We start from the raw sequence: 27,756 nt of genomic DNA on the forward strand, positions 1-27,756 counted from the left end.
ATTGTGTTTTAAAAATAACGACATGGTTGCATTTTTTTCTAAATTCAGTGGGGGAAAAAAATAAATTATAATTATTACTATTTCCGATGTGTGCAATATTTGAATAATCTGTTTGATTGATTGATTGATTGATTGAAACTTTTATTAGTAAATTGCACAGTGAAGTACATATTCCGTACAATTGACCACTAAGTGGTAACACCCGAATAAGTTTTCAACTTGTTTAAGTCGGGGTCCACTTAAATTGATTCATGATACATATATATACTATCAGATATATACTATCATCATAATACAGTCATCACACAAGATAATCATCAGAGTATATACAATGAATTATTTACATTATTTACAATCCGGGGTGTGGGATGTGGACGGGGGGGGGGGGGGGGTTAGGTTTGGTTGTTATCATCACTTCAGTCATCAACAATTGAGAACAGAGAAATGGGCATTGCAACAGTGTAGGTCTGACTTGGTAGGATATGTACAGCAAGTGGTGGACATAGAGAGAGAGAGAGAGAGATCAGAAAGCATAAGAAAAAGTATCTACATTTGATTATTTACAATCCGGGGAGGGTGTTAGTTTAGGGTTGAAGTTGCCTGGAGGTGTACTTTTATTGCGGTTTTGAAGGAGGATAGAGATGCCCTTTCTTTTACACCTGTTGGGAGCGCATTCCACATTGATGTTGCAAAAAATGAGAATGAGTTAAGACCAGGGGTCCCCAAACTACGGCCCGCGGGCCGGATACGGCCCTCCAGCGTCCAAAATCCGGTCCGCGGGAAGTCCTAAGTTAAAAAAAAAACAAAAAAACATTTTTTTTTTTTGTATTATTATTTTTTTTTAAATTTGTCCTTACTAGTCCATTTTCTACCGTCTCTTAGCCACTCAGGCAAATCATATTGTCTAAAAATGCATTTTACCATCGATAACGTGACATGCAGCAAGTGCGCTCTTTAAGTCAATTAGTGCGCGAGGAATATATATATATATATATATATATATATATATATATATATATATATATATATATAGAGCGCGGCCCCCAGCCAAATTGTTTTACCCCAATGCGACCCCGGAGTCAAAAAGTTTGGGGACCCCTGGTTAAGACCTTTGTTGGATTGGAATCTGGGTTTATTGTGGTTAGTGGAGCCCAATGATATTAGGTAAATACCCAAAAGATAGTTGCCAAAGCATATTTCCATTTAAGGAAACTATAGAAAAATATTTTAAATGTTTCTTCATAAACTGAAACGGGGCTCAGTTGATACCGGAAGTGGTCACTCAAACGTCTTGTTCTGAAAGCACCAGCCGGAACTAAAATTGCACAGAAGCATTCACTTGACTCCGGTGTCGGCGCTTGACTAACGGCTGTCGCTTCCTCCTCCCGTCCATCAAATGATGTTTTGACGTTTTGAAATCTGCGGCGGAGTTTGATTAGCTTACCTTGTTACTCACAGACGAGCACCATGAGACAACATTATAGTTGTTAGCCGGCTGGCTTCCATTGGTTGTCCAGTGAAAAGATGATCGCCTCACTTTCTCGAGGAAGTTTGCTGGATGAAGTGCTGCACGGAGGCTTCAACGAGGTAGTTATTCGCTTCCTCTTTTTATTATGTTTCGCTATAGAAAATCACAGACACAATCGTCGGCGAGGATAAAAAACCGAATGAGACCGCTTAATGTTGTATATAAAGGTATAACAAGCTAACCGCAACTGGACATGCGCACCTTAGCTAGCTTGTTTTCAAACATGAACAAATTGGCTTAAGTAGTTTGTTTTATTTGGATTTCGGTCGCTAAATAGGACAAAAAAATAATCTTTACTAAACACGTAAAGTAATAAATGTACACTGTAATATACTAAATCTGATGGTGTATGAGTGGGTCTGTGACCGTGTATCCTGGACAACGGTAGGTCACGTGACTGGATAGGCATCGTAAAAGATGGAATGAACATCCTCAGATATGTACTACTAATACAATATACTAATAATATTGACTATACAATCTCGAAATGTTCTATTTCACTGAATATTAGTTGTTGGGATGCAAGTGGGCTGACCCGGCCTCAATCCCCCTTTGTCCCTGCATAATAAACAAAGGGGTTGGTTTGTTTTGCATTGTCTCAGCTTTTTGTGTACATTTCTTGATTAAAATTGTTTAAAACATTATGTTTACGTGTGTTTTTTGATAAATCCAGCAGCAACTGGCCACCTATGTTTCCTGGGTGAACTCACAGTTGAAGAGGAAACCTGGACTGAGGCCCATCACTGACCTCAGACAAGATCTGCAGGATGGAGTTGTTCTCATACAACTAATAGAGATAGTTGGTAAGTAAATATACATTTTATCATATGTTGCATTAGGTTTATTGGTCCGTGCAGATGGATAAAACAAGTTAAATGCTAAATTTAGGATATAGAGATTTGATTTGTGAAAATGCAAATGTAATGTACTTGCAAAGATTCCCCCATTTGGTATACATAAACATTATACAGGTATATAATTGAAGAACGTTATTGAAAGAGTAATGTTGCAAACTAAGATGGTTGTATTATGTATTTATTAACGTGTATGTATTTTGCAGTGTGCTACTGTTACTCACCAAACCTTTTTTATGGAGGTTAATTTGTGTCTTTACTACAGACGTTTTTTTCGGACACTCACTTTATGTACTGGTAACTGAATTTTTTGCGTTTTAATTTTGTGAACACATTTTTTTTGACAAAAATTTCGGATTGTTGAAATACAGTGTATTTATTGTAAGTACCCATGTCACATAGCTGCAAACTTGACACCTCACTGGCTGCTTCTGAGACAGGATCGATTGCTTCATTCCTATTTATCTGAAGTGGGTCTTGAGTTTTGACGCAAGAAATATTTATGCACTGAATTTGTTTACACTGAATTTTTTTACACGGAATGTTATACACACTTTATTCCAAAAAACTGAATATTAAAAACACACATTTTTATTGAATGAATTTGTTAGCTTAATTTTATGTGAAAAAAAAAACAGTTCACAAAATTCCAACACAAAAAAATCAGTTACATAAATACATTGTCCAAAAAAAGCTTTTGTAATAAAGACACAAATTAACTTCCATAGTTTTTACATAAAGAGGCTGTTTGCAACTTTTATGCACCCATAATTAATAAAACAGATCCCAGAACAGAACCCTGGGCCACACCACATGACAGGTGGGACACATTGGACATTACATCATTAAAATCAACATTAAAAGTTAGTCCATTTACAAACCCCGTTTCCATATGAGTTGGGAAATTGTGTTTGATGTAAATATAAACGGAATACAATGATTTGCAAATCATTTTCAACCCATATTCAGTTGAATATGCTACAAAGACAACATATTTGATGTTCAAACTGATAAAAAAAAAATGTTGTGCAAATAATCATTCACTTTAGAATTTGATGCCAGCAACAAGTGACAAAGAAGTTGGGAACGGTGGCAATAAATACTGATAAAGTTGAGAAATGCTCATCAAACACTTATTTGGAACATCCCACAGGTGAACAGGCAAATTGGGAACAGGTGGGTGCCATGATTGGGTATAAAAGTAGATTCCATGAAATGCTCAGTCATTCACAAACAAGGATGGGGCGAGGGTCACCACTTTGTCAACAAATGCGTGAGCAAATTTTTGAACAGTTTAAGAAAAACCTTTCTTAACCAGCTATTGCAAGGAATTTAGGGATTTCACCATCTACGGTCCGTAATATCATCAAAGGGTTCAGAGAATCTGGAGAAATCACTGCACGTAAGCAGGTAAGCCCCGTAACCTTCGATCCCTTTAGGCTGTACTGCATCAACAAGCGACATCAGTGTGTAAAGGATATCACCACATGGGCTCAGGAACACTTCAGAAACCCACTGTCAGTAACTACAGTTGGTCGCTACATCTGTAAGTGGAAGTTAAAACTCTCCTATGCAAGGCGAAAACCGTTTATCAACAACACCCAGAAACGCCGTCGACTTCGCTGGGCCTGAGCATACAGGTACATACAGGTTTTGGAGCAACATATGTTGCCATCCAAGCAACGTTACCATGGACGCCCCTGCTTATTTCAGCAAGACAATGCCAAGCCACGTGTTACATCAACGTGGCTTCATAGTAAAAGAGTGCGGGTACTAGACTGGCCTGCCTGTAGTCCAGACCTGTCTCCTATTGAAAATGTGTGGCGCATTATGAAGCCTAAAATACCACAACGGAGACCCCGGACTGTTGAACAACTTAAGCTGTACATCAAGCAAGAAAGGGAAAGAATTCCACCTGAGAAGCTTAAAAAATGTGTCTCCTCAGTTCCCAAACGTTTACTGAGTGTTGTTAAAAGGAAAGGTCATGTAACACAGTGGTGAACATGCCCTTTCCCAACTACTTTGGCACGTGTTGCAGCCATGAAATTCTAAGTTAATTATTATTTGCAAAAAAAAATAATAAAAGTTTATGAGTTTGAACATCAAATATCTTGTCTTTGTAGTGCATTCAATTGAATATGGGTTGAAAAGGATTTGCAAATCAATGTATTCTGTTTATATTTACATCTAACACAATTTCCCAACTCATATGGAAACGGGGTTTGTATATAAGAAGTAAGCCACTGGAGAACAGCACCAGAAAACCCCATCTCAGATTTGAGGTGATCTATCAGTATACTGTAATCCACAGTATCAAAGGCAAATGTCAAATCGAGTAAAACCAAAACTGTGTAGCGACCAGAGTCAGCGGCCATCATCACCAACTTTTAAAAGAGCCGTTTTGGTGGAATTAAATGACCTAAAGCCAGATGAGTATTTATCATAAAAATCATGCTGTTCCAAAAATGAAGTTAGCTGCCTAGCTACCACTTTTTCAATGATTTTTGACATGAAGGGAAGTTTTGATATGGGCCGGTAATTTATAGGCTCCACTGAATCAAGATTAGGTTTTTTTAAGAATGCGATTTACCACAGCATGTTTAAAAAAGCTGGTAGGTCCTGGGTTTGATCCCCGGGTTCGGGGTCTTTCTGTGTGGAGTTTGCATGTTTTCCCTGTGACTGTGTGGGTTCCCCCGGGTACTCTGGCTTCCTCCCACCTCCAAAGACTTGCACCTGGGGATAGGTTGATTGACAACACTAAATAGGCCCTAGTGTGTGAATGTGAGTGTGAATGTTGAATGTGTTGTCCATGCGATGAGGGTGTACCCCACCTTCCGCCCGAGTGCAGCTGGGATAGGCTCCAGCACCCCCGCGACCCCGACAGGGACAAGCGGTAGAAAATGGATGGATGAATGTCCTAAAGTAAAATTAACTTGTAGCCAACTTCATTAAGAGTCAAAGTTTGCCGTTGTGGTAATTAAATTGCGAGCACTTCCATTTGAACATATTTGAAATATTAATTTACAGGAAAACTATGAATAAAACATGTCTTGGATTTCTGCATTGCCTTTAACATTTACAAAAATTCTGATGTAAGCTTAAGCACATTATTTCCACATGTTTGATAACCACAATGGAGCTGGTGTGTTTTTTTTCAGCTTTACAATACTTAGGTTAGAAATTTACAAAGCATTTGAGAAGACATATAAATACAATACTAAAATGCTAGTGAATAAACAACAACAAATAAACATAATTACAGTAACAGAAAAATATGTATCCCTATTATTTATATTTTTATTAGTATTATCACTTTTTCAGCCATCAATAAAGAACAATAACAGTCACAATTATAACTTGACAACCACACTGTAGCCATTACCCACCACATCTAAGAAATACCCCTATTTTAAAATAGTTAAAACAAATGTATATAAGGAATCCAATATTTCAAGATGTGACTCATTATCTAATCTAAATGCAGTTTTTTCTACTGATATCATCTCAATAGCATGTACTTTAACTAATTGTATAGCTTCAAATAGTGGCTTTTCAAATCAGCCCCTGGTGTCTCTGCAGTTGTGTCAATAAATGCCCACGGAACTTTTGGGTGAATGCAGTAAAAAAAATTTTTTAACCAAATAATCGTAATGCTTCATAGGCAGATTGCAGTTAAATTCATAGGTAAATTTATGAATTGGAACAACTGCCAAGGAAATACAGTATCTGCATTTTTGTCCCAAATGACCACTAGGGGGCAACTGTATACTTGCAATTGATTTATTGCTACAGATACCAGTTGTATAAACACAAAGTTAAAACTGTGCTGATGAGAATATGTAGTGAATATTGCATTCTAATCTGTTGCATCCTGTTATTGTTTCGTATATAAATGTTTTTCTCCTCCCTCAATCTTTTTTCTATCTGACAGCCGGGGAGCTGCTTGATGGTGTTTACTTGGCTCCTCAGAGCAAAGACGAAAGCAGGAAGAATGTGGAGCAAGTGTTGCAGTTCATTTCCTCCAGACACATACGCATGCCGCACATCTCAGCAAGAGGTCGGCAATTTTTGAGCCATCTACAAATATATTACTTCACTGTATACATACTGTAGGATGTTGCAAACATTGTTCATACATTCACATGTTCTTTCTGTAGACATTGTCGAAGGTAACCTGAAACCAGTAATGAGGGTTATTCTGGCACTGGCTGCCCACTTCAAGCCCTCAGCCAATCACAGGGGTGCTTCAGGAAGTGGGCGGGGCTTGACAGCAGGTCCATCCAGCCACAACCCCTTGTCCACTGTGGCGCTTGCACAAGGTGCTGCTGCTGCGCTGGCATCAGCTCGATATGACGCCTCACTGCCTGCAGGCGCCTCACGCATTCACAGGTACAGTGGTTGCCAGTATTACAAATCAGATGTATTGTTACATTAAAAATATTGTGTTTTTGTTGCCCTCTGGTGTAGAACAGCACTGCATTCTACTGAGAGGCAAATTATTTGCCACTTGCCAAGATTTAACATATATTTCTACAAATTCCCTTAGTTTTTGACTTGCTCCCTAGCTATTTACTTATTTTTAGCCATTGACTTTACATCATAATCTTTATCATGAATAATAATATTTAGTATATTCTAATTTGAAAATGTTAAAATTGAGAAAACAACTATTCAAATAAGATATTTTGGTTTTCCCCACATAGAAAATCTTATTTAAAGATTTTGCAACATCTCGAAGATGCTTAATTTAAGAATTGCAAGTTGAATAATAATAATAATAAAGAGTCTTGTTCACGAGTGAGGGAAGAGTGGATCGTGAGATGGACAGGCGGATCGGTGCGGCATCTTCAGTAATGCGGACGCTGTATCGATCCGTTGTGGTGAAGAAGGAGCTGAGCCAGAAGGCAAAGCTCTCGATTTACCGGTCGATCTGCGTTCCCATCCTCACCTATGGTCATGAGCTTTGGGTCATGACCGAAAGGACAAGATCACGGGTACAAGCGGCCGAAATGAGTTTCCTCCGCCGGGTGGCGGGGCTCTCCCTTAGAGATAGGGTGAGAAGCTCTGCCATCCGGGGGGAGCTCAAAGTAAAGCCGCTGCTCCTCCATATCGAGAGGAGCCAGATGAGGTGGTTCGGGCATCTGGTCAGGATGCCACCCGAACGCCTCCCTCGGGAGGTGTTTCGGGCACGTCCGACCGGTAGGAGGCCACGGGGAAGACCCAGGACACGTTGGGAAGACTATGTCTCCCGGCTGGCCTGGGAACGCCTCGGGATCCACCGGGAGGAGCTGGACGAAGTGGCTGGGGAGAGGGAAGTCTGGGCTTCCCTGCTTAGGCTGCTGCCCCCGCGACCCGACCTCGGATAAGCGGAAGAAGATGGATGGATGGATGGATAATGCTCATTTTCAGAATAAAATACTTATCTCTAGCATAAAAGTCCTGCTAATTTCTAGATATACAAATCTTAATTTAGGATGTATTGTCAAGTAAAATTAACTAGCTTCATGGACAGATAATTTCACTAGTTTTTAGTATTGTTTTACCTAAAATTTAGTCTTTTTATCTAATATTTTGTCAGCTCTTTTTTGCAGTGTAATATTTTGGTTATCCTAATTAGCTGATAATATTAGAAACAGAGCAGAGCTTTTTTACTATAGGCTACAAGCACAATAATGCATATATTATTAAATATTTTCAGTGGCTGGAGGTCTGAAGTAGAGAAGAGCGTTTGTGTTCGTGCATTGGTGAAGCAGTATGAGAGGGGAACCCCAGAAGAGCAGGACAACAACGCACAAACAACTTGGTAATTTAAAATCTTTCATTTTAATTATGACCTCAAAGCTTACTTAATGTGGTGATTCAATTTCAAAAGCACACACAATAAACATTTGTATGTGCAACAATCCATTTGAACACTTTGGAGACTTTTTGCTTCGAATTTGTCAACATATGTTTGCACATTAATTTAGGTTTTAATCTTTTTATCCCTCTCTGAGCATTTTAAATTGCAGATTGGATTCATTTGGACATCAAAACTTCAGCGCTTGACTTGCCTGCAGCACTCTGTTAAATGCTGCATGTAAAAGTGCAAATCTGCTTACCGAGAGACACAAATAGCGCTCATTTACTGATTTAGTGCTGCAATGTCGCACTAACGTTTTCACTTGTAAACATTTCTGTGATGCTGATTTGCAAGTTTTCCAACATGTTTAACATCCATACAGATGTAAAAAGACGTTCATGAAACTAAATACGAATAAGATAGAAAAAAATACTTGGAAAGCAGGGGCGTAAGAATGCGTTTACCATTGGGGGCGGCCGGGTACACATATCGGAAGCCTGACAGATAAATATAACCTAACCCAAAATCTTACATAAGAGTGGAAATAATTACATTTTTTAAATGCATCTTTAAAAAAATCAATTCAACATCAGTCCTCACCTGTTTTCCTTTCTTTTCTTTTTTTTTTAGTCAATATAATTTTTAATGATAATGATCTTACCTCTCACACCCGTAAAGCTCTCCCTTGTACTCATAACTTTTCCCTGACTATTACAGTTCCTCTCATTGTTGAAATTGTTTAGATATTTTAAAAATACTTTTAAGGCTGTCGTCTTCAAATAGCCAAAGATGATTCATTCAACAATTCGAATCGGAAGGCTGACTATCAACCTCACAGTGGAATTGTATGATATTAAACCTCCCTCTCCGCTGTGTGGGAGGGAGGCGAGTTAATACAGGGGCCTCCATGTACAGCAGGTGTGTTCAGAGATAAATTGATTGTGTTCATCATCATGCTTTCTTTAAATATTAGAACAATAGACAAATTGATTTTAGAGAGTAAGAAATAAGTATTTGTTTCACTTGTCACTCCAACTTTCTCAGAGAGGTAGCTGTTTCCTAAAATCAGCTGGCATGTTTTGGCCTCCCAACATTTCTTATATAAGATCTATGTGTCTGCAAACAGTAATATTTTACCAATAATGTTGGGAGGATGTTTCTACTGTACATGGGGGACCTGATTGAGATTTGTCAGGACGCTACGCAGTCAGACACGGAGCTTGCCGTGACATCACGTGCCTCTGGTTGGACGAATTATGATGTCGAACCCGGTGTAACTCGGCCCGGAGGTGTAGATCTCTTCTCTAAAAAAGTTAATGATCCTTGCGCAGTTTCAAGTATTGAAACTTAGTTACAACATTTACCGGTACTTCCTCAATTTAGTCAAGTTTGATGTCCTCTTGGTGCTGCACGCCAGAGCTGAGGACCTCACAAACTGTGGTTTAGCCTTTTTTCAAGGTGGAAAAAGTTGCAATTAAGATCTTGGTTTCGTTCACTTTAATGAAAGACTGTATTTCTTTGGAATATTCACATAAGTGCAAGATCACATCCATGTGACGTTACTGAGTGACCATTCAGTATACACTACTAGATATCGCATCCGTTTATCCCTCTTAAAAAACACCACAAATTCGGTTATTCGACTGATCGTTGACGTTGAGAAAAATCTAACAAATCAGACTCAATTATGAAAATCTTTAGTGGAAGACAGCCCTACTTATTTCACTAATGAATTTATGACCTCACCTGAGCTTTATTTTTTCAGTCTCTCCACTTTTTATTGTTACAACTGCCACACTACTCTCTGTATGTTATCATCCTCCTGATAAGAAATATTAAAATAAATACCTAATATAATGTCCTACATGATGAAAAACGGTCAAGTACGATTAGGTGTTGTGTTAAAAAAAATCAAGTTTTGACATTATGTGGGAACTGTTAGGAATGCTCTTTGTAGCTGAAGTTGTGACCTCAAAAGGCAGGAGACATAAGGCAGCGTGCGGGCAAAAGAAGTATTTAATGCCCAAAAGTCCAACAGGGAGTGCAACAGGGATATGCATAAAGCAAGCACAGGGAAACCGTGCAAGAAAAATAACTGAAGAGCGCTATAAAGAACGAAATGCAAACAAGAAGTCAAAAAATGACCCCTAAGGGACGGATTGTAGACATCCTAGAAACCCCCAAAAACACAAGTCCAAAGTTTCGGGAGGGTGGAAGGAGGAGTTGCCGGCGGGTCGCCAGACCAACTGTCCCAAAGCCACCGAGGACGGGACAGGTGGTGGTGGCGAGTTGAACGCCGCTGCAGCAGGCGAGGTGGAAGTCCATGGAACGGCCATATTCGTTGCTGACGAGGAGGTGGGTGCGAACGGCAGCCATTTATCAGCAGCTGTAAGGGTCCTTGCCCGGGTCCTGTCCATTGCTGTTGATGGCATGACCATGGTACGGCCACATTCTTGGCCGACGAGGCGGCGGAGTGCAGTTGCCTCCACAGCAAGTGAGGAGACCAGACCGGCGCCTGTCCATCAGGCAAGCTGGAAGTTGCGAAGGCTGCAGTACTGAATTGATGCTGGAGCAGCAGGCGGCTAGGCTGAAGACCCGCTGGAGACGAGGATGGCGCGGTCGTGGGAAGATCCGCTGGAGACGAGGATGGCGGCGTTGGCAGACCCGTTGGTGACGAGGATGGCGGCGTCGGCAGACCCGCTGGAGACGAGAATGGCGGCGCCAGCAGACCCGCTGGAGACGAACATGGCGGCGCCAGCAGACCCGCTGGAGACGAACATGGCGGCGTCGGCAGACCCGCTGGAGACGAGCATGGGGGCATCAGGAGACCCGCTGGAGACGAGCATGGCGGCCTCGACAGACCCGCTGGAGACGAGCATGGCGGCGTCGACAGACCCACAGGAGACTATGGCAGCGTTTGCAGAGCTGGAGCAGCAGGCGTGTGGACTGGTGGCGTCTGCAGGCCCACTGGAGTAGCTGGTGGCGTCTGCAGGCCCACTGGAGAGGATGGTGGCGTCTGCAAGCCCACTTGAGAGGATGGTGGCAGTGCGAGCATCAAAGCTGGAGCAAGCTTGGCCTGGACTGACTTTGCAGCTTGAGCGAGCTTGACTGGAGTATGCGTCGAAGCTGGAGTGAGCTTGGCTGGAGTGGGCGCGAAGCTGGAGCGAGCTAGGTCACACAAAGCTGATCCTCTGTTTCCAGCTCAATCAACACCTTCCAGTACCACATATACTCTAGTACCACAAGGATGGCGGCGTCGTGGGAAGACCCGCTGAAGACAAGGATGACGGCGTCATGGGAATCCCCGTGGGAGACGAGTATGGCGGCGTCGTGGAAAGACCCGCTGGAGACGAGTATGGCGGCCTTGTGGAAAGACCCGCTGGAGACGAGAATGGCAACGTCGTGGAAAGACCCGCTGGAGACGAGGATGGCGGAGTCATGAAAAGACCCGCTGAAGGCAGGGATGGCGAAGTCGTGGAAAGACCCGCTGGAGAAGAGGATGGCGGAGTCATGGAAAGACCCGCTCAAGACGATGGTGTCGTCGGCAGACCCGCTGGAGAAGATGGCGACACTGGCAGACCCGCTGGAGAAGATGGCGACATTGGCAGACCCACTGGAGACGATGGCGGCGTCGGCAGACTCGCTGGTGTTGCCTTTGGCGTTGGCACAGCTGGAGCAGCAGGCGTCGGGACTGGTGCCATCTGCAAAGCTGGCACAGCAGGCATTGAAACTGGCGGCGTCTGCAGGGCTGGAGCAGCAGGCGTCGAGACTGGTGGCGTCTGCAGAGGTGGAGCAGCAGGCGTCGAGACTGGTGGCGTCTGCATTGCTGGAGCAGCAGGCGTCGGGACTGGTGGCGTCTGCATTAACTGGAGCAGCAGGCGTCGGGACTGGTGGCGTCTGCAGAGCAGGAACAGCAGGCGTCGGGACTGGTGGCGTCTGCAGAGCTGGAGCAGCAGGCGTCAGGACTGGTGGCGTCTGCAAGCCAACTGGAAAGGATGGTGGCAGAGGGGGCATCAAAGCTGGAGAAAGTTTGGCCTCGACAGACTTTGCAGCTGAAGCGAGCTTGACTGGAGTAGGCGTCGAAGTTGGAGTGAGCTTGGCTGAATTGGGCGTCGAAGCTGGAGCGAGCTTGGTCCCACAAAGTTGATCCTCCATATCCAGCTCAATCAACACCTTCCGGTACCACTTATCCATCCACACCGCACTGTACTTCTCTGGAGAGTCTCTCAAGGAGCGGATTCCAGACGATGTATGGAGCTTGAGGGAGGAACTGTTGACCCTTTGCGGGGGCAGAGCTAAGGGTGGGTGGGTCTTGGGAAGCCACAATGGGCGGGGGCCGGGCCTTGGAGAATCTGGTTGCTAGAACCAGACCAGAAAAAGCAAGGGTTGTGGAAAACTGGAGCGGGTGAGGTAGGAGTAGTTTAAACCCTGGCCTACTGTGGTTGACTGGTCGGGGTGGGCGGGGCGTGGTCGGGGGCGTGGTTAAGAGAGAAGGAGTATATTGACAACTAGAATTCACCAAGTCAAGTATTTCACACATATATATATATATATATATATATATATATATATATATATATATATATATATATATATATATATATATATATATATATATATATATATATATATATATATATATATATATATATATATATATATATATATATATATATATATATATATATATATATATATATAGGGACGGCGTGGCGCAGTGGAAGAATGGCCGTGCGCGACCCGAGGGTCCCTGGTTCAATCCCCACCTAGTACCAACCTCGTCATGTCCGTTGTGTCCTGAGCAAGACACTTCACCCTTGCTCCTGATGGGTGCTGGTTAGCGCCTTGCATGGCAGCTCCCTCCATCAGTGTGTGAATGTGTGTGTGAATGGGTAAATGTGGAAGTAGTGTCAAAGCGCTTTGAGTACCTTGAAGGTAGAAAAGCGCTATACAAGTACAACCCATTTATTTATTTATTTATATATATATATATATATATATATATATATATATATACATCCTGAAAATATGCAAACAAAACTGTGTTTAGATGATTGATACTTCAAACTTGCATAAATAAATCTTAAGGAAAATAACATAACTTGGCTTCTGAGAGCTTCAAAATGTAATGAATAAAATGCTAAAGTTGTTGATAAATAAGCAATTATTTTAATAATTAAATATGGTCATTTTAAATTAATTATTATGATAATTTGAAATTAATTTATTTCAAATATGTTAATTTTAATGTATAGTTCTATGGCGGTACGTCATAAGGAGTCAGAAAAAATACAAATAAAAATACAATAAATTTTGATGTTTGTAGCAAAATATAGTAAAAATGTATTTATTTATTTATTTATTTTTTTAATTAATAAATATATTTATTTTTAGGTAAGATAAACATAATAATACAATTTATCTCTAGTCTGGATGATTTAGTTCTTGTCACCCTGTTGTCCTCCTGTCGTGAAAAAAGGCTGTCCTCACTCAGGTCCGCATGGAGCTGGAGGGGGTGTGGCCTCCAGCTCCGGCTGAAAATCGGGAGGTTTTCGGGAGAATATTTGTCCCGGGAGGTTTTCGGGAGAGGCGCTGCATTTCGGGAGTCTCCCGGAAAATTCGGGAGGGTTGGCGTTTTATAGATATTTTGGGGAAGTTTTGGAAGCTTTATGGTTGTTTTGTCAGTACTTTATGTACTGTTTAAGTAGTCATGGTTTTCCCTAAAATGATGGTTGAACTTGATGGTTGAACACCCCTCATATTTTAGTAACCATTATTATTATAGCATGTCTTCTCAAGGGACCAAACTATAGACACGGACCTTTAAGAGTAGTCAGTATCCACTGAAAATAACCACACACAGCTTGTAGTGTCTAAATAGCTGGCAACACTTTGTGTAAGTCTTGCCTACAGTCAAGCATGGTGTCTGTAGCGTCATGATTCATGAATGACCTAAGGCTGCATGAGTGCTGCTGACAGTGGGTAGCTGCGGTTTGTTGAGTGAAACACGAATTCCAACATGCACTGTGACATTCTCAAGCAGTGCGTGATCCCCTACCTCAGGAAAACTAGGCAGCATAGCAGTTTTTCGGCATGATAAGAACTTACCAACTTTTGCCTGTGGTAAATCTGATAATATGACATCTTGAATATCTACTTTTCCACACCCGGTGAACAGTAGACTGCATTCTCTGATTTATTTAAGATTGTGTCATGCCCGATAAAGCATATGACATGTTCGTAACGTACCGAAGGAGCGCACTTGTGTGCAAAGGCAGATGATAGAAAAAAGAACTAACCAGCCATTATCCTTTCCAGTCACATGCTGTTAGCCCATGATTATTTTTATATTCGCATCATACTGAGAGGTGTGATAAATATTAGGATTACCTAGCCCTTGATGAATATGATGCACAAAGTTTCAACAACAACAATAATACACATTGTTTACAAATTTAATACATCTTCAACTCACCGTTATTATCTTTGCAATAAAGGTAGAATGTTGAATACAGCTCTTTTATTGGATTTTATTAGATTGTGCAGGTATAACAAAAGTTATGTGTAGCAGCAGTTAAGACATAAATGCTTTGGCAGGATATGCTGTAGCAACACATGGCCAGCTAGCTTAGAGGCAGAGGGCGTGTGTGTCTGAGTTGAGGGAAAAGGACAAACTATCATGAGTGCGATAGAACACAGCACATATCAAAGAGTCTGGAGTGCATGATGGGAGCGACGCAGATTAAATGGTAAGAGCTGACAATCTATACTGCTTGTATTTTGGTGTGCTTTTGCTTTTTTCTAAAGAACAAATATAAGTAAACTAACCATGCTTTTTTCCTTTTCGAGTCTCAGCTCAACAAGTCCGGTACCATCTCCAAGAGCCCTACCCAGCAGTCCGGCAGACACACAGCAAGAAGATCACACACAATCTGAGAGCAGAGGTGAGGTCTACTTTTAGCATCGACATGGGTATATTGAGATTTGTGCATCATCTATAGGACAATGCTTGTGTATCTTTGTGGGCAGCATCAGTAGATTCATCTAATGCTGTAGCGGAGACAACATGGGAGGATGCCATCAGTGAAACTTTGGAGAAGGACGTGGAAGAGACGCGTAAAATGGTTTGCGCTTTGCAGGTACACAATGTGTTTTACCTTCAATTTGTGTTTGAACTGCAATTAGTTGCAAATTAATTATTGACACAACATGTTCTTTGTATGCAAAAACTTCACTGTTTTTTGTTGTGGCCTTTATAGTCTTTCAGTGGTTTTAATTACCTTTACTATGACTGATACTGTTTTATCAACATTAGCACAACATGCGGGTCTGCCGAGCAGAGACAGTATCTGCAAAACTGAATTTAACTGAGTTTTAAAAGCTACAGGATAAAGTATGGAGCGTTCCAGAGAAAAAAACTGATAACAATTTTTACAAAGAACAATCTGATGCCTGCTGAGAAGAAGGGAGAGTGACTCGCTGGAGGGGGAGAATGGAAGTTAGCGAGGAGTAAGCAGAAAAGCCTTTAGAGAAGGGTTTTTTCCAAGTGTGGCACAGCAAGCCTCTCTTGCCCCTCAAAATATTTTTTCTTGCACATACAGGGTTTGGCCCAAAAATGAATTTATTTGCATGTACAAACCCCGTTTCCATATGAGTTGGGAAATTGTGTTAGATGTAAATATAAACGGAATACAATGATTTGCAAATCCTTTTCAACCCATATTCAATTGAATGCACTACAAAGACAAGATATTTGATGTTCAAACTCATAAACTTTATTTTTTTTGGCAAATAATAATTAACTTAGAATTTCATGGCTGCAACACGTGCCAAAGTAGTTGGGAAAGGGCATGTTCACCACTGTGTTACATCACCTTTTCTTTTAACAACACTCAATAAACGATTGGGAACTGAGGAAACTAATTGTTGAAGCTTTGAAAGTGGAATTCTTTCCCATTCTTGTTTTATGTAGAGTTTCAGTCGTTCAACAGTCCGGGGTCTCCGCTGTCGTATTTTACGCTTTATAATGCGCCACACATTTTCGATGGGAGACAGGTCTGAACTGCAGGCGGGCCAGGAAGTACCCGCACTCTTTTTTACGAAGCCACGCTGTTGTAACACATACTGAATGTGGCTTGGCATTGTCTTGCTGAAATAAGCAGGGGCGTCCATGAAAAATACGGCGCTTAGATGGCAGCATATTTTGTTCCAAAACCTTTATGTACCTTTCAGCATTAATGGTGTCTTCACAGATGTGTAAGTTACCCATGCCTTGGGTACTAATGCACCCCCATACCATCACAGATGCTGGCTTTTGAACTTTGCGTCGATAACAGTCTGGATGGTTTGCTTCCCCTTTGGTCCGGATGACACGATGTCGAATATTTCCAAAAACAATTTGAAATGTGGACTCGTCAGACCACAGAACACGTTTCCACTTTGCACGAATCCATCTTAGATGATCTCGGGCCCAGAGAAGCCGGCGGCGTTTCTGGATGTTGTTGATAAATGGGTTTCGCTTTGCATAGTAGAGCTTTAACTTGCACTTACAGATGTAGCGACGAACTGTATTTAGTGACAGTGGTTTTCTGAAGTGTTCCGGAGCCCATGTGGTGATATCCTTTAGAGATTGATGTCGGTTTTTGATACAGTGCCGTCTGAGGGATTGAAGGTCACAGTCATTCAATGTTGGTTTCCAGCCATGTCGCTTACGTGGAGTGATTTCTCCAGATTCTCTGAACCTTTTGATGATATTATAGACCGTAGATGTTGGAATCCCTAAATTTCTTGCAATTGCACTTTGAGAAACATTGTTCTTAAACTGTTTGACTATTTGCTCACGCAGTTGTGGACAAAGGGGTGTACCTCGCCCCATCCTTTCTTGTGAAAGACTGAGCATTTTTTGGGAAGCTGTTTTTATACCCTATTATGGCACCCACCTGTTCCTAATTAGCCTGCACACCTGTGGGATGTTCCAAATAAGTGTTTGATGAGCATTCCTCAACTTTATCAGTATTTATTGCCACCTTTCCCAACTTCTTTGTCACGTGTTGCTGGCATCAAATTCTAAAGTTAATGATTATTTGCAAAAAAAAAATGTTTATCAGTTTGAACATCAAATATGTTGTCTTTGTAGCATATTCAACTGAATATGGGTTGAAAATTATTTGCAAATCATTGTATTCCGTTTATATTTACATCTAACACAATTTTCCAACTCATATGGAAACGGGGTTTGTAGGTTTGAAACATGTTTTTCCTTAAGTTCCTGTGCCACACTTTGAAAAGTCTTGCGTTAGTAAGAAGTTATTTCATTTGGGAAAAAGTACTGCGCAACAATAAAATGATGCAATCTGTTTGGAATAATATAGTACAGAATAATATTTACTGTATTATTTTTGTAATTCTTCTGTAATTGAATTGAAAGTGTATTTAAGGGGTGTCATTTTTGTTTTTATTGAGGAGAGGGCATCTTGTAACTGTGAATATACACTATATGAATATAAAAAGTGTACAAGTCTCTTAACACAATTTGAATAGGCTATTGTGTTTTATTATTATATTATTTACTAACAAAGTTATGCATAACTTGCTTTGAGAAAAGATGTCAAGGTGACAAGCAGATTTTTAAGTATCTATTTTTGATAACCAAAAAATGTTGTACAATGAATTAATATTAAAGTTTAAAAATATGAAATGGCATGCAGTTCATGTTGTCTGATAAAATTGAAAGAAAAAAAATGGTGCTGTCAAATAGTTATTTTTTTATCAGATTAATCACACTTTTCAATTTGGATTAATCATGATTAATAACAGGTTATTACTCACTTGCGTGATTTAAATTACCAAAAAAGAAAGCCCAATATTTGGACACATGCCATTTTATTGTAAAAATTCCATACAAGATTAAAAAAAACACCGCCTTTTGGGTAACCATTCATGGTTACGGTATAGAAGTGAAGTGAATTATATTTATATAGCACTTTACATAATGAAACCTATTATGGGTTATACTTGTATAGCGCTTTTCTACCTTCAAAGTACTCAAAGCGCTTTGACACTATTTCCACAATCACCTATTCACACACACATTCACACTGATGGTGGGAGCTGCAATGCAAGGCCCTAACCACGACCCAGAAAATTGATGGATGAATGGATGGATGCAATCATTTTTTATTGATTAATCACGAGTTAACGCGTTATTTTTTGTAACCTGTAAAAAGACATCTAGCCACAAAGTGCTGTATTGAGGCACATTATTTCCAGCCTTTCGCGGGCCACATAAAATTATGTGATGGGCCAGATCCCCCGGGCCTTGAGTTTGATACATGTAGTGTGCTATTTTGTTAAATATGTTATTTGTTTGTGAAAAAAATATTTTTAAAATATATTATTGTAACAAAAATGAAGGCCTCTCCACAAATGACCGCCTTACTCTTAAAGGTCCTGCATATCTGGCTCAAAATGTAATTTTTCAAAGCCAAAGAAAACTAAAGAAACACCACAACCTATCATATTAGAGGTTTAAAAGAACAGATGTAAAAACATAAATATAATTTTTTTTCACAATTACAAATTGAATTGGATAAAAATTATAATTGTTCTGGATAAGATGAATAGCGTTCATGGCTGTCAATCATGTCTGTCTCATACTCACGCACATATATAAGCAGCAACCAAAACAAACAACTAGACAAAGAGATCAAATAAAACTAGAGTAAATATTGGATTTCCTTTTAAGCGATGGAGAGATCTTCGAGAACAAAATGATATACAAACGGATGCAGTGAGCACTGCAGGGAGCAGGTTGGGATATAATGCAACACATTCAAAGGTTGCCGCCATCTAGAACTATGTTTACACTGCAGGCCAAAGTGGACCAAATCCGATTTTTTCAAACTAACTGTTGTTTCATTTCAAGTAGAACGTGATCTTTATCAGACTAGTATAAACATACACAGGCTCCAATGTGGCCCTCGTGTGGCCTCAACATCACTGGTATGCACTGTTTGATAAAGTGAAAACAAAGGAAGTTGAGCGGATTCCGTAAATAAACAAGGAAGTCGCTATAAGAAAACATGGAGGCCACAGATCACTGTGTTAGTGGGTTTGTGCCGTGGCTGTTGTGTAGAGAAAGTAGGCAGATGATGGAAAACAACTGCAGAAGGAGGAAGAAGAGAACTGCAAAAGGAAAGTGATCGTGTTGCACACATGAATGACGTAACTCGAATAAAGATGACGCAAAAGTCGCTAACTGGTCAGATTATAAACGGATTAGGACTACCTCCTGTTGTGGCTCAAATCTGATGTGAAAATATCAGTTTTAAAGCAATTCGGGTGTTTAAACTGGGAAAAAAATATCTGATCTGTGTCAAAATCAGATTTTCTGTTCAGTGTAAACGGAGCCTTGGAAGTAGGGATGATGTTCGAAAACCGGTTCTCCCGATGCTTCGATAAGAAAAGAACCGATTCCATGGATTCGAATCCCTTTCTTAGAAACGGTTCCCGTTATCGAAGCCTTCCAAGTTGGAAGTCACGTGACCCATAGCAAACAGTATGTTTTATTAGATACCTGGTAATATCTACAATTACCGGTAAGTAAATTAAAAATTTTGGCTGCTATATGAAGAAAATCTACTCATACCTTTCTGCTGTTTTTTTTTTTAAATCTCATTAGATGACCATGCAGGTGTACCTAATGTCCTGGCTGTTATGCTCTCTACCAGGGGTGTCAAACTCGTTTTCACTGAGAACCACATCACAGTTATGGCTGCCCTCAGAGGGCTGCGTGTAACCGTGCAGAATGTATGAATATACATGTATATGGATTCACCTCATGATATTATTATACAATTGCCTATGCATTTGATTATTATATTTTTTTACATACACTGTGAAAAAAATCATTATATTTTGCAGTAAAAAATGGCAGTTTAGTCGCCACAATTTTTCCGTAAAATGTATGGTGTTTTTTAAGGTATTATACTGTAAATGGAAAAACGGTTAAATTCTTCATAAGTCAAGCAGATATTTATTGCTATTGGTTGTTTTTTTTTTTTGTTTTTTTAAACAAACAAAAAGTTTGAAATGTATGATAATGTTATATTCTTTGTACAATATCTTTGTAGATAATATCTAAGTTTAAAATATATGCAATTGCATGTAATACATGTATTTTATTCTGTCAAAATGGGAAGAACGAATACATTTTGTAAGAAAAGATAACGTAACTTATTCATGCATATTATTATTTAAAGGCTTTCGTTGGCCACATTAAATGATGTGGTGGGCCAAGTTTGACACTTGTATTCTATACAGTATCGCCACTTGACCATTTTATGTCCTTTTCGTCTTTAAGGCCCTGCTGCTACGTGGCTCTCTGCCAGAGGACGAGCAAGATCTGTCTTTGACTGCGGATGAAAGTCACCCTGAGCAGGAGCTGGTACACATCCTCGCCTGCTGTCCATTTTACTTTTCTGTTGTCCTAATTTGATCCTATTTTCTGTCTGTCCCTCTTCTCGTTCTCTTCTCCCTTCGAACCCTAGCTCTTTGTGCGCCACATAGATCACATTTCTTTTTCTTGACACAATGTGTGTGTGTGTGTGCGCTGGAGGGTGACTCAGATATCAGTTTCTGTGCATTCTCACACTCATTTCTTGTTGGCTCTTTGTCCAGGTAGTCATCCGCAGCCGTTTGGATCAGAGCATGGAAGAGGCTCGAGAACTGAAGGTATTTGATGTACTATATACATTTGTATTACCTAGATGCCATACTCTGATCAACATTTCATTCTCTGCTTTAGAGGGATTTGATGCGCTGTAAGCAAGACATGAGAAACTTACAAGGAGTTAGAGTAAGATACATACAGACATTAGTAGTGCAATTACCTGTTGACCTGTTGTAAACAAACACTTGTTAATCATCCAGGAGGCCCAGCAGCAGAGACTGTGCACTCAGGAGGCATTGATCCTTCAGCTTAAGCAAGAACTTCTACGAGCCAGCATGACTAAAGATGAACTTAACAATCAAAAGGTAGAAAATGCACTATCAGAATGTTCATTTTACTTTTTGATTGTAAGTATTGCGATGCTGTTTTCCCAAGACCGAGCTGCAATGGAAACTGGAGGAATGTACTCGGCTGTGGAGTGACTGCAAGGTACGACTTTGAAAACCTTTTATTTACATGCAATATTTCCAACGGCCAGCAGGAACTAACATCACTGATATACAAGGGGTGTCAAAATGGTTTTCACTTCGGGCCACATCACAGTTGTGGCTGCCCTAAGAGGGGCCGCTTGTAACCGTGCATAATGTATCAATTTAATGTGTATGGATTCACCTTATGATATTATTATACAATTACCAATGCATTTGATTATTATATTTTCATATACACTGTAAAAAAGATAATTCGTTTTTGCAGTGAAAACTGGCAGCTCAGTCACCACAATTTTACCGTAAAATTGATGGTGGTTTTCACTGCATATTACTGTAAATGGAAAAACTGTAAAATTCTGACAACTGAGCTGTCATTTTCTTTACCGTAAAATATATTGTCATTTTTTCAGTGTTACATTTGATGGTTAACTTGCTTTAAAATCATAGGTACAGCAAATATTTATTATTTTTATTTAACCAACACAAAGTTTGAAATATATGATGTTATTATATTATTTGTATTGTTAGATAATATTAAAGTTGAAAAGATATACAATTGTGTGCAAACATGTATATAACGTAATTTATTGATACATATTATTTCAAGTTTTCCCAAAGGGCTACATAAGAAACAAAACATATTGTGGAAGCTGACCTAAATTATGCTTAATATCAATTCTATTTTTAAAAAAAATAAAAACAGAAAAAACATTTTGGACAAGATGTGACTGGAAAAAGTAAATGTGATGATTAAGCAATGAAAAAAGCTTAGCAAAAACAAAATGTATTCACAATCAATTTTTCAAAACAACAGCAAGTAAAATGTGAATGTTCAAAAATGTAAGATAGACTGACATATGTTTACACAACCACAGCACTGGGTGGGGTGGACTATGTTGAGCAAAGCAAGGCACTGATCCAAACCTGTTTGTTTGTACACTGTGAGCAATCGCATGAGTTAAACCAGGGGTCCCCAAACTACGGCCCGCGAGTCTAAAATCTTATTCAGTGCATAGATTCAATATATAGTTACCATTCAGACAGCCTTTCTAAATAATAAAAAAACAACACAGAAAGTTAATATACAGTATGTGGTTTAAAACCATACAACTTGCCCACTGAATTATGTGGACATTATAAAAAAAATGTCTACGCACCCCACACAATTCAAAATACCACACATTTAAATCTAGTACAAGGCATGATGGGTAAATATGCAAAACACTCCCCACACTTCGATATGTTTGATGCATTTTAGCTGCCTGATATTTCTGATTGATTACAAACTTTAAGGAGGTTGTCAGAGAAGTCAACAAGGTAGGAGTAGTTCACATAATCTGAATATCCAATGTTTATATTCATATTGTACTGCTGGGCGTTGTCAATGTGTTGTTGTTCAGTCTGTTAACAAAATCCTGTTGTATAATGCTTAAATAACTGAATGTATATATATATATATATATATATACTGTATGTGTATATATATATATATATATATATATATATATATATGTATGTATGTATGTATGTATGTATGTATATATATATATATATATATGTGTATATGTGTGTGTGTGTATATATATATATATATATATATATATATATATATATATATATATATATATATATATATATATATATATAGACTTAGCTGTCTTTTTGTGTTGCAATTAAATGTGCCAAACATCAAGCTTTGAAATGAGTTCACTTTACCAAACTTGATCATTCTTTCTATTTCCACAATTTGTGAAGAGGGAAGTTGGACAGAAGGATAGACTTGTGCAACAACTCAAACAAAAGCTTGAAGAGAGCCAAAAACAGCAGGTATGTCTCTTTCTTTAAATATACAGGCAACATTTGGTCCCGTTTATAGTCTCATCTTTTGTTATTTATGGCAGAATGAGTTGCAGAAACAGATGGACCACAGTAACAGTATGATGCAAGAACTAATGAATAGAGATCTTCAACAGGTGACATTAATTGTCCGTGCTACTGTTTTGAATTTGAATTATTACACACTTACTCGAGAAATTTTATCTTTCAGATTTCCCTACTCGCTGATAACAATGGCTACTATTACCCTGGAAACCCTTCTCCCTCCATGTCAAGTGTAAGGGTTGTGTTTTTTTAATGGTTTAATCCAAATTTCTCAGATTATGCTTTTTAGTCAGAGGGCCTGTTAGCATTATTTTATCTTCCTGAACAACGTTCATACACAAATCTAGTTTTCTCTTACGTGCGACTTACGCAGACACTAGAACACCAAATTATGTGTTCTATGTGACATGTTCTGCAGAATTTGCAGAACATGTCACATAGAGTCTTAGAAAATAATCAGTACACTCACAGGTGTCAGCATTAGGTAGAACTATTCATTGGATGAGTTCAATGAAAGATTCATACAATAAAATATGTTTTTCCAACCCCTCGTATGATACGCCACATTAATGATAAATACATTGTTCATTCAATAATGCTGTGACACTGTCAAGCTTTTGTTTGTAAGGGTTATAAATTATTAAATAGTTTTTCTGTGTTTTTTTGCAGGCAGAGGAGGTACAGCTGCTCCGAGATGCACTTAGAAGTTTGAGGAATGACTTCAGGGCCCACGACCCACAGCACCACACTTTAGACACCCTGGAGCAAGGCATTGTGTCACTCATAGACAGACTGCATGATCATCAGTCACACAGGGTGGGTTCATTTTATGCATTTTTAAAGAGGTTAAAAAAAGTGTGTTTTTGTTGTGGTTCTTATTCTTTAACATTTGTCTTTATATTGCAGGCAAGAGGGAAATCTCCCAGACGCAAAGGACTGAACAGTGACTCTGACTCTTGGCCAAGTAAGCTGTCCTCCTTAAAACATTCACACAAACTACAGGTATGTGTGAGTTATTTGTTATTTTTGTTTTATTGCAGACGTCTGTCAGTCTAAAAGCACCACCACCTTCTCCACTAAGATCCTCTATTTCACTGGGAGATCCCCCACACCTTGCATGATAAACATACCCAAAAAGTAGGAAGTTTGTAATGTCTATATTATCTCAATATTTGGAGGATAATGAATTACAGAAAGGTAGGGCTGTCTTCAAGTACTTGAAGATTTGACGATTCGATTCAAGTGGTCTGATTTGACTATCAACCTCGCAGTCAAATCGTCTGATATTGAACCCCCCTCACCCCTCCTTGGGAAGAAGGCGAGGTAAGTACCTACTGAGGCCCCCCCGTGTACAGCCGGTGTGTCAGGAGGGAAAATAATGTCTTCTTTAAATATTAGTAAAATACTCTTGTGTAGAGACAAATAGTTTTAGAGAGTTAGAAATAATTCTTCATATCCGCTTTCAATTTTGACTGTCACAAGAGAGCAATCGCTGCTTTGTCATTGCTTCCTGGTGTGAAGTCACAAACAGCTGACTGTGTTTTGACCTCCCACATCTCAAATCTATTTGTCTGCACACAATACTATTTTACTAAAAGTGTTGGTAGGATGTTTTTACATGATCGAAGCTTGTCTGGACGCGTGCTTTCAGAGACAAACCTCGCTGTGCCATAGCGCGCCTCTTACAAGATATTTACCGTATTTTTCGGACTATAAGTCGCAGTTTTTTTCATAGTTTGGCGGGGTGTGCGACTTATACTCAGGAGCGACTTATGTGTGAAATTATTAACACATTACCGTAAAATATCAAATAATATTATTTAGCTCATTCACGTATAAGATTATACTAGACGTATAAGATTTCATGGGATTTAGCGATTGAGTGACAGATTGTTTGGTAAACGTATAGCATGTTTTATATGTTATAGTTATTTGAATGACTCTTACCATAATATGTTACGTTAACATACCAGGCACGTTCTCAGTTGGTTATTTATGCGTCATATAATGTACACTTATTCAGCCTATCGTTCACTATTCTTTATTTATTTTAAATTGCCTTTCAAATGTCTATTCTTGGTGTTGGGTTTTATCAAATAAATTTCCCCAAAAAATGCGACTTATACTCCAGTGCGACTTATATATGTTTTTTTCCTTCTTTATTATGCATTTTCGGCCGTTGCGACTTCTACTCCGGAGCGACTTATAGTCCGAAAAATACGGTAATTTGTCATTTGGCTTAAATAGTACAAGGAAATTTGTTTACAGTCAACTTGTCCAAAAAACAGAAATACAACAAGAGGGCTGATTTTTGCCAAATGGGCTGCGCACCGTAAAAGATGGGAAAGAGAAAGTCAAGATGAGGGAGAAAAAAAGCCACTCCCAAACTATGCTCCTGGATGCGATGAACTGCGGGACCAGGGAAAAATAATTCTCAGCAATCATAAGCACATAAGGACACATTAAGAGATATAAACTCGAGACTTGCAATAGGACTGGGGGGTGTTTTGGCAAAGGCATGGGGTAAGGGGCGCATGTGTGCGTGTTTGTCCATAAGCCTGGGACACACCCTTGTGCCTCATTTAGCAGAGTAACATCGCTATAAGACAGCTGGTTGCTATGGAGACATCGAGCTCTTGCCCTGCAGGTGTAGCGCTCCTTTTGCAAAGTGAATGTTTCACTAGTTCACATATGGGAACTTTGTTACGACTTATACTTCCTCTATTTAGTCAAGTTTGATGTAGACTTGGTGCCCCGCCAGAGCGAGAACATCACAAACTGTGCTTCATCCTTTTTTTTAAGTGAAAAAAGTTGCAAACCAGGTCTTAGTTTTGTTTACTTTAATGAAAGACTATATTCCTTTTTATAATTATATTTCATCAACTTGGAATATACACATTTACGTGCTAGCGCACATCCATGTGATGTTACTGACAGCTTCTGACCAGTCATTATACACTACTACATATCATCATCTGTTTATTTCTCTGAAAAAAAAACATTGATTCGACCATTGTCAACTTTGGGTCAAATCTAACAAATCAGACTCGACTATGAAAATCCTTAGTTGAAGACAGCCCTACAGTAAGGTTAATATTTAGAATGAAAGTGCGATGATTGTCGACATTATTACAGGCTGGGAGAGGTGACTCTGAAAGATGTAAAGGCAGCTGTGGATCAGGAAGGAAACTTCAGGTACCACTTTAAGGCCCTGGACCCTGAATTTGGTACTGTAAAAGAAGAGGTAAGAGAAGAAAGTCACAAGTACAAAAGAGCAGAAGTTAGCAATAGAATTGTTCATTTGGAGCTGTGAATGCCACTGCATCTTCCCATGTGTGTGAGAGCAGGTTTTCTTAGATGGTGCCATTGTTCCTGGCTGGGAAGGCAAAATTGTGGCCTGGGTGGAGGAAGACCGCTGTGAAGAAAGGTGACAATATTAGCATGACCCTCCTAATAATTAGAGATGTCCGATAAATGCTTTAAAATGTAATATCGGAAATTATCGGTATCGTTTTTTTTATTATCAGTATCGTTTTTTATTTTAAATTAATTTTATTTTTATTTTTTTATTAAATCAACATAAAAAACACAAGATACACTTACAATTAGTGCACCAACCAAAAAAACCTCCCTCCCCCATTTACACTCATTCACACAAAAGGGTTGTTTCTTTCTGTTATTAATATTCTAGTTCCTACATTATATATCAATATATATCAATACAGTCTGAAAGGGATACAGTCCGTAACCACACATGATTGTGCGTGCTGCTGGTCCACTAATAGTACTAACCTTTAACAGTTAATTTTTCTATGTAACTGTTTTTATATTGTTTTACTTTCTTTTTTATTCAAGAAAATGTTTTTAATTTATTTATATATATATATTTATTTTTTTAAAGGACCTTATCTTCACCATACCTGGTTGTCCAAATTAGGCATAATAATGTGTTAATTCCACGACTGTATATATCGGTATCGGTTGATATCGGTAATTAAAGAGTTGGACAATATCGGAATATCGGATATCGGCAAAAAGCCATTATCGGACATCCCTACTAATAATCTTACCTTTTGCCTTGCTGTCTGATCTAAACTGTTTTATTTTACATGCTTAGACCTTCATAGCGAATAAACAACAGCTCAACTAGACAATTTGAGGATCTGATCTACTGGAATCTACTGGATTTGATCAGATCATATAGAAGTCAGTGCCTTGCCTCGATGTGCTTGATATTGCCAAGCCTTATCTAGATAAGACTAAAAACACCTACAAAACTAAAGATTGATAATGTTTACTCCTGCAAAGTGTCATTAGAAGTGTCATATGGCCTACTGTTTTTTATCCCATAGCATTAGGATTTGTCAGTATTATCGATCATAGCAGTGACATCACTTACATTATATTATCATCTTATGGAAATATTCTGCACACTTTTCTGTAAAAAGAAATACTGTAATGTCATGTTCATTAAAAACGTAGATGAACAG

General features: G+C 39.2%; 1 protein-coding gene across 1 annotated transcript; it reads left to right on the forward strand.

Annotated features, from left to right (window-relative positions):
• The first annotated feature begins 1,353 nt into the window (after window positions 1–1,353).
• dixdc1b (DIX domain containing 1b) lies at window positions 1,354–27,753 on the forward strand. Its single transcript, XM_061962462.2, has 21 exons — window positions 1,354–1,587; window positions 2,202–2,331; window positions 6,314–6,439; window positions 6,540–6,771; window positions 8,081–8,185; window positions 15,074–15,168; window positions 15,254–15,363; window positions 20,586–20,669; window positions 20,903–20,956; window positions 21,030–21,080; window positions 21,155–21,259; window positions 21,330–21,383; window positions 23,141–23,212; window positions 23,287–23,358; window positions 23,433–23,498; window positions 23,936–24,082; window positions 24,173–24,230; window positions 24,307–24,403; window positions 26,402–26,510; window positions 26,614–26,693; window positions 27,384–27,753. Exons 1-21 carry the CDS (start codon window positions 1,525–1,527, stop codon window positions 27,391–27,393), a joined length of 1,920 nt encoding a protein of 639 aa, XP_061818446.1. The 5' UTR covers window positions 1,354–1,524; the 3' UTR covers window positions 27,394–27,753.
• The last annotated feature ends 3 nt before the right edge of the window (window positions 27,754–27,756 follow it).

The sequence above is a fragment of the Nerophis lumbriciformis genome, linkage group LG09 (assembly GCF_033978685.3).
Source record: "Nerophis lumbriciformis linkage group LG09, RoL_Nlum_v2.1, whole genome shotgun sequence".
NCBI classification, from domain to species: domain Eukaryota; kingdom Metazoa; phylum Chordata; class Actinopteri; order Syngnathiformes; family Syngnathidae; genus Nerophis; species Nerophis lumbriciformis.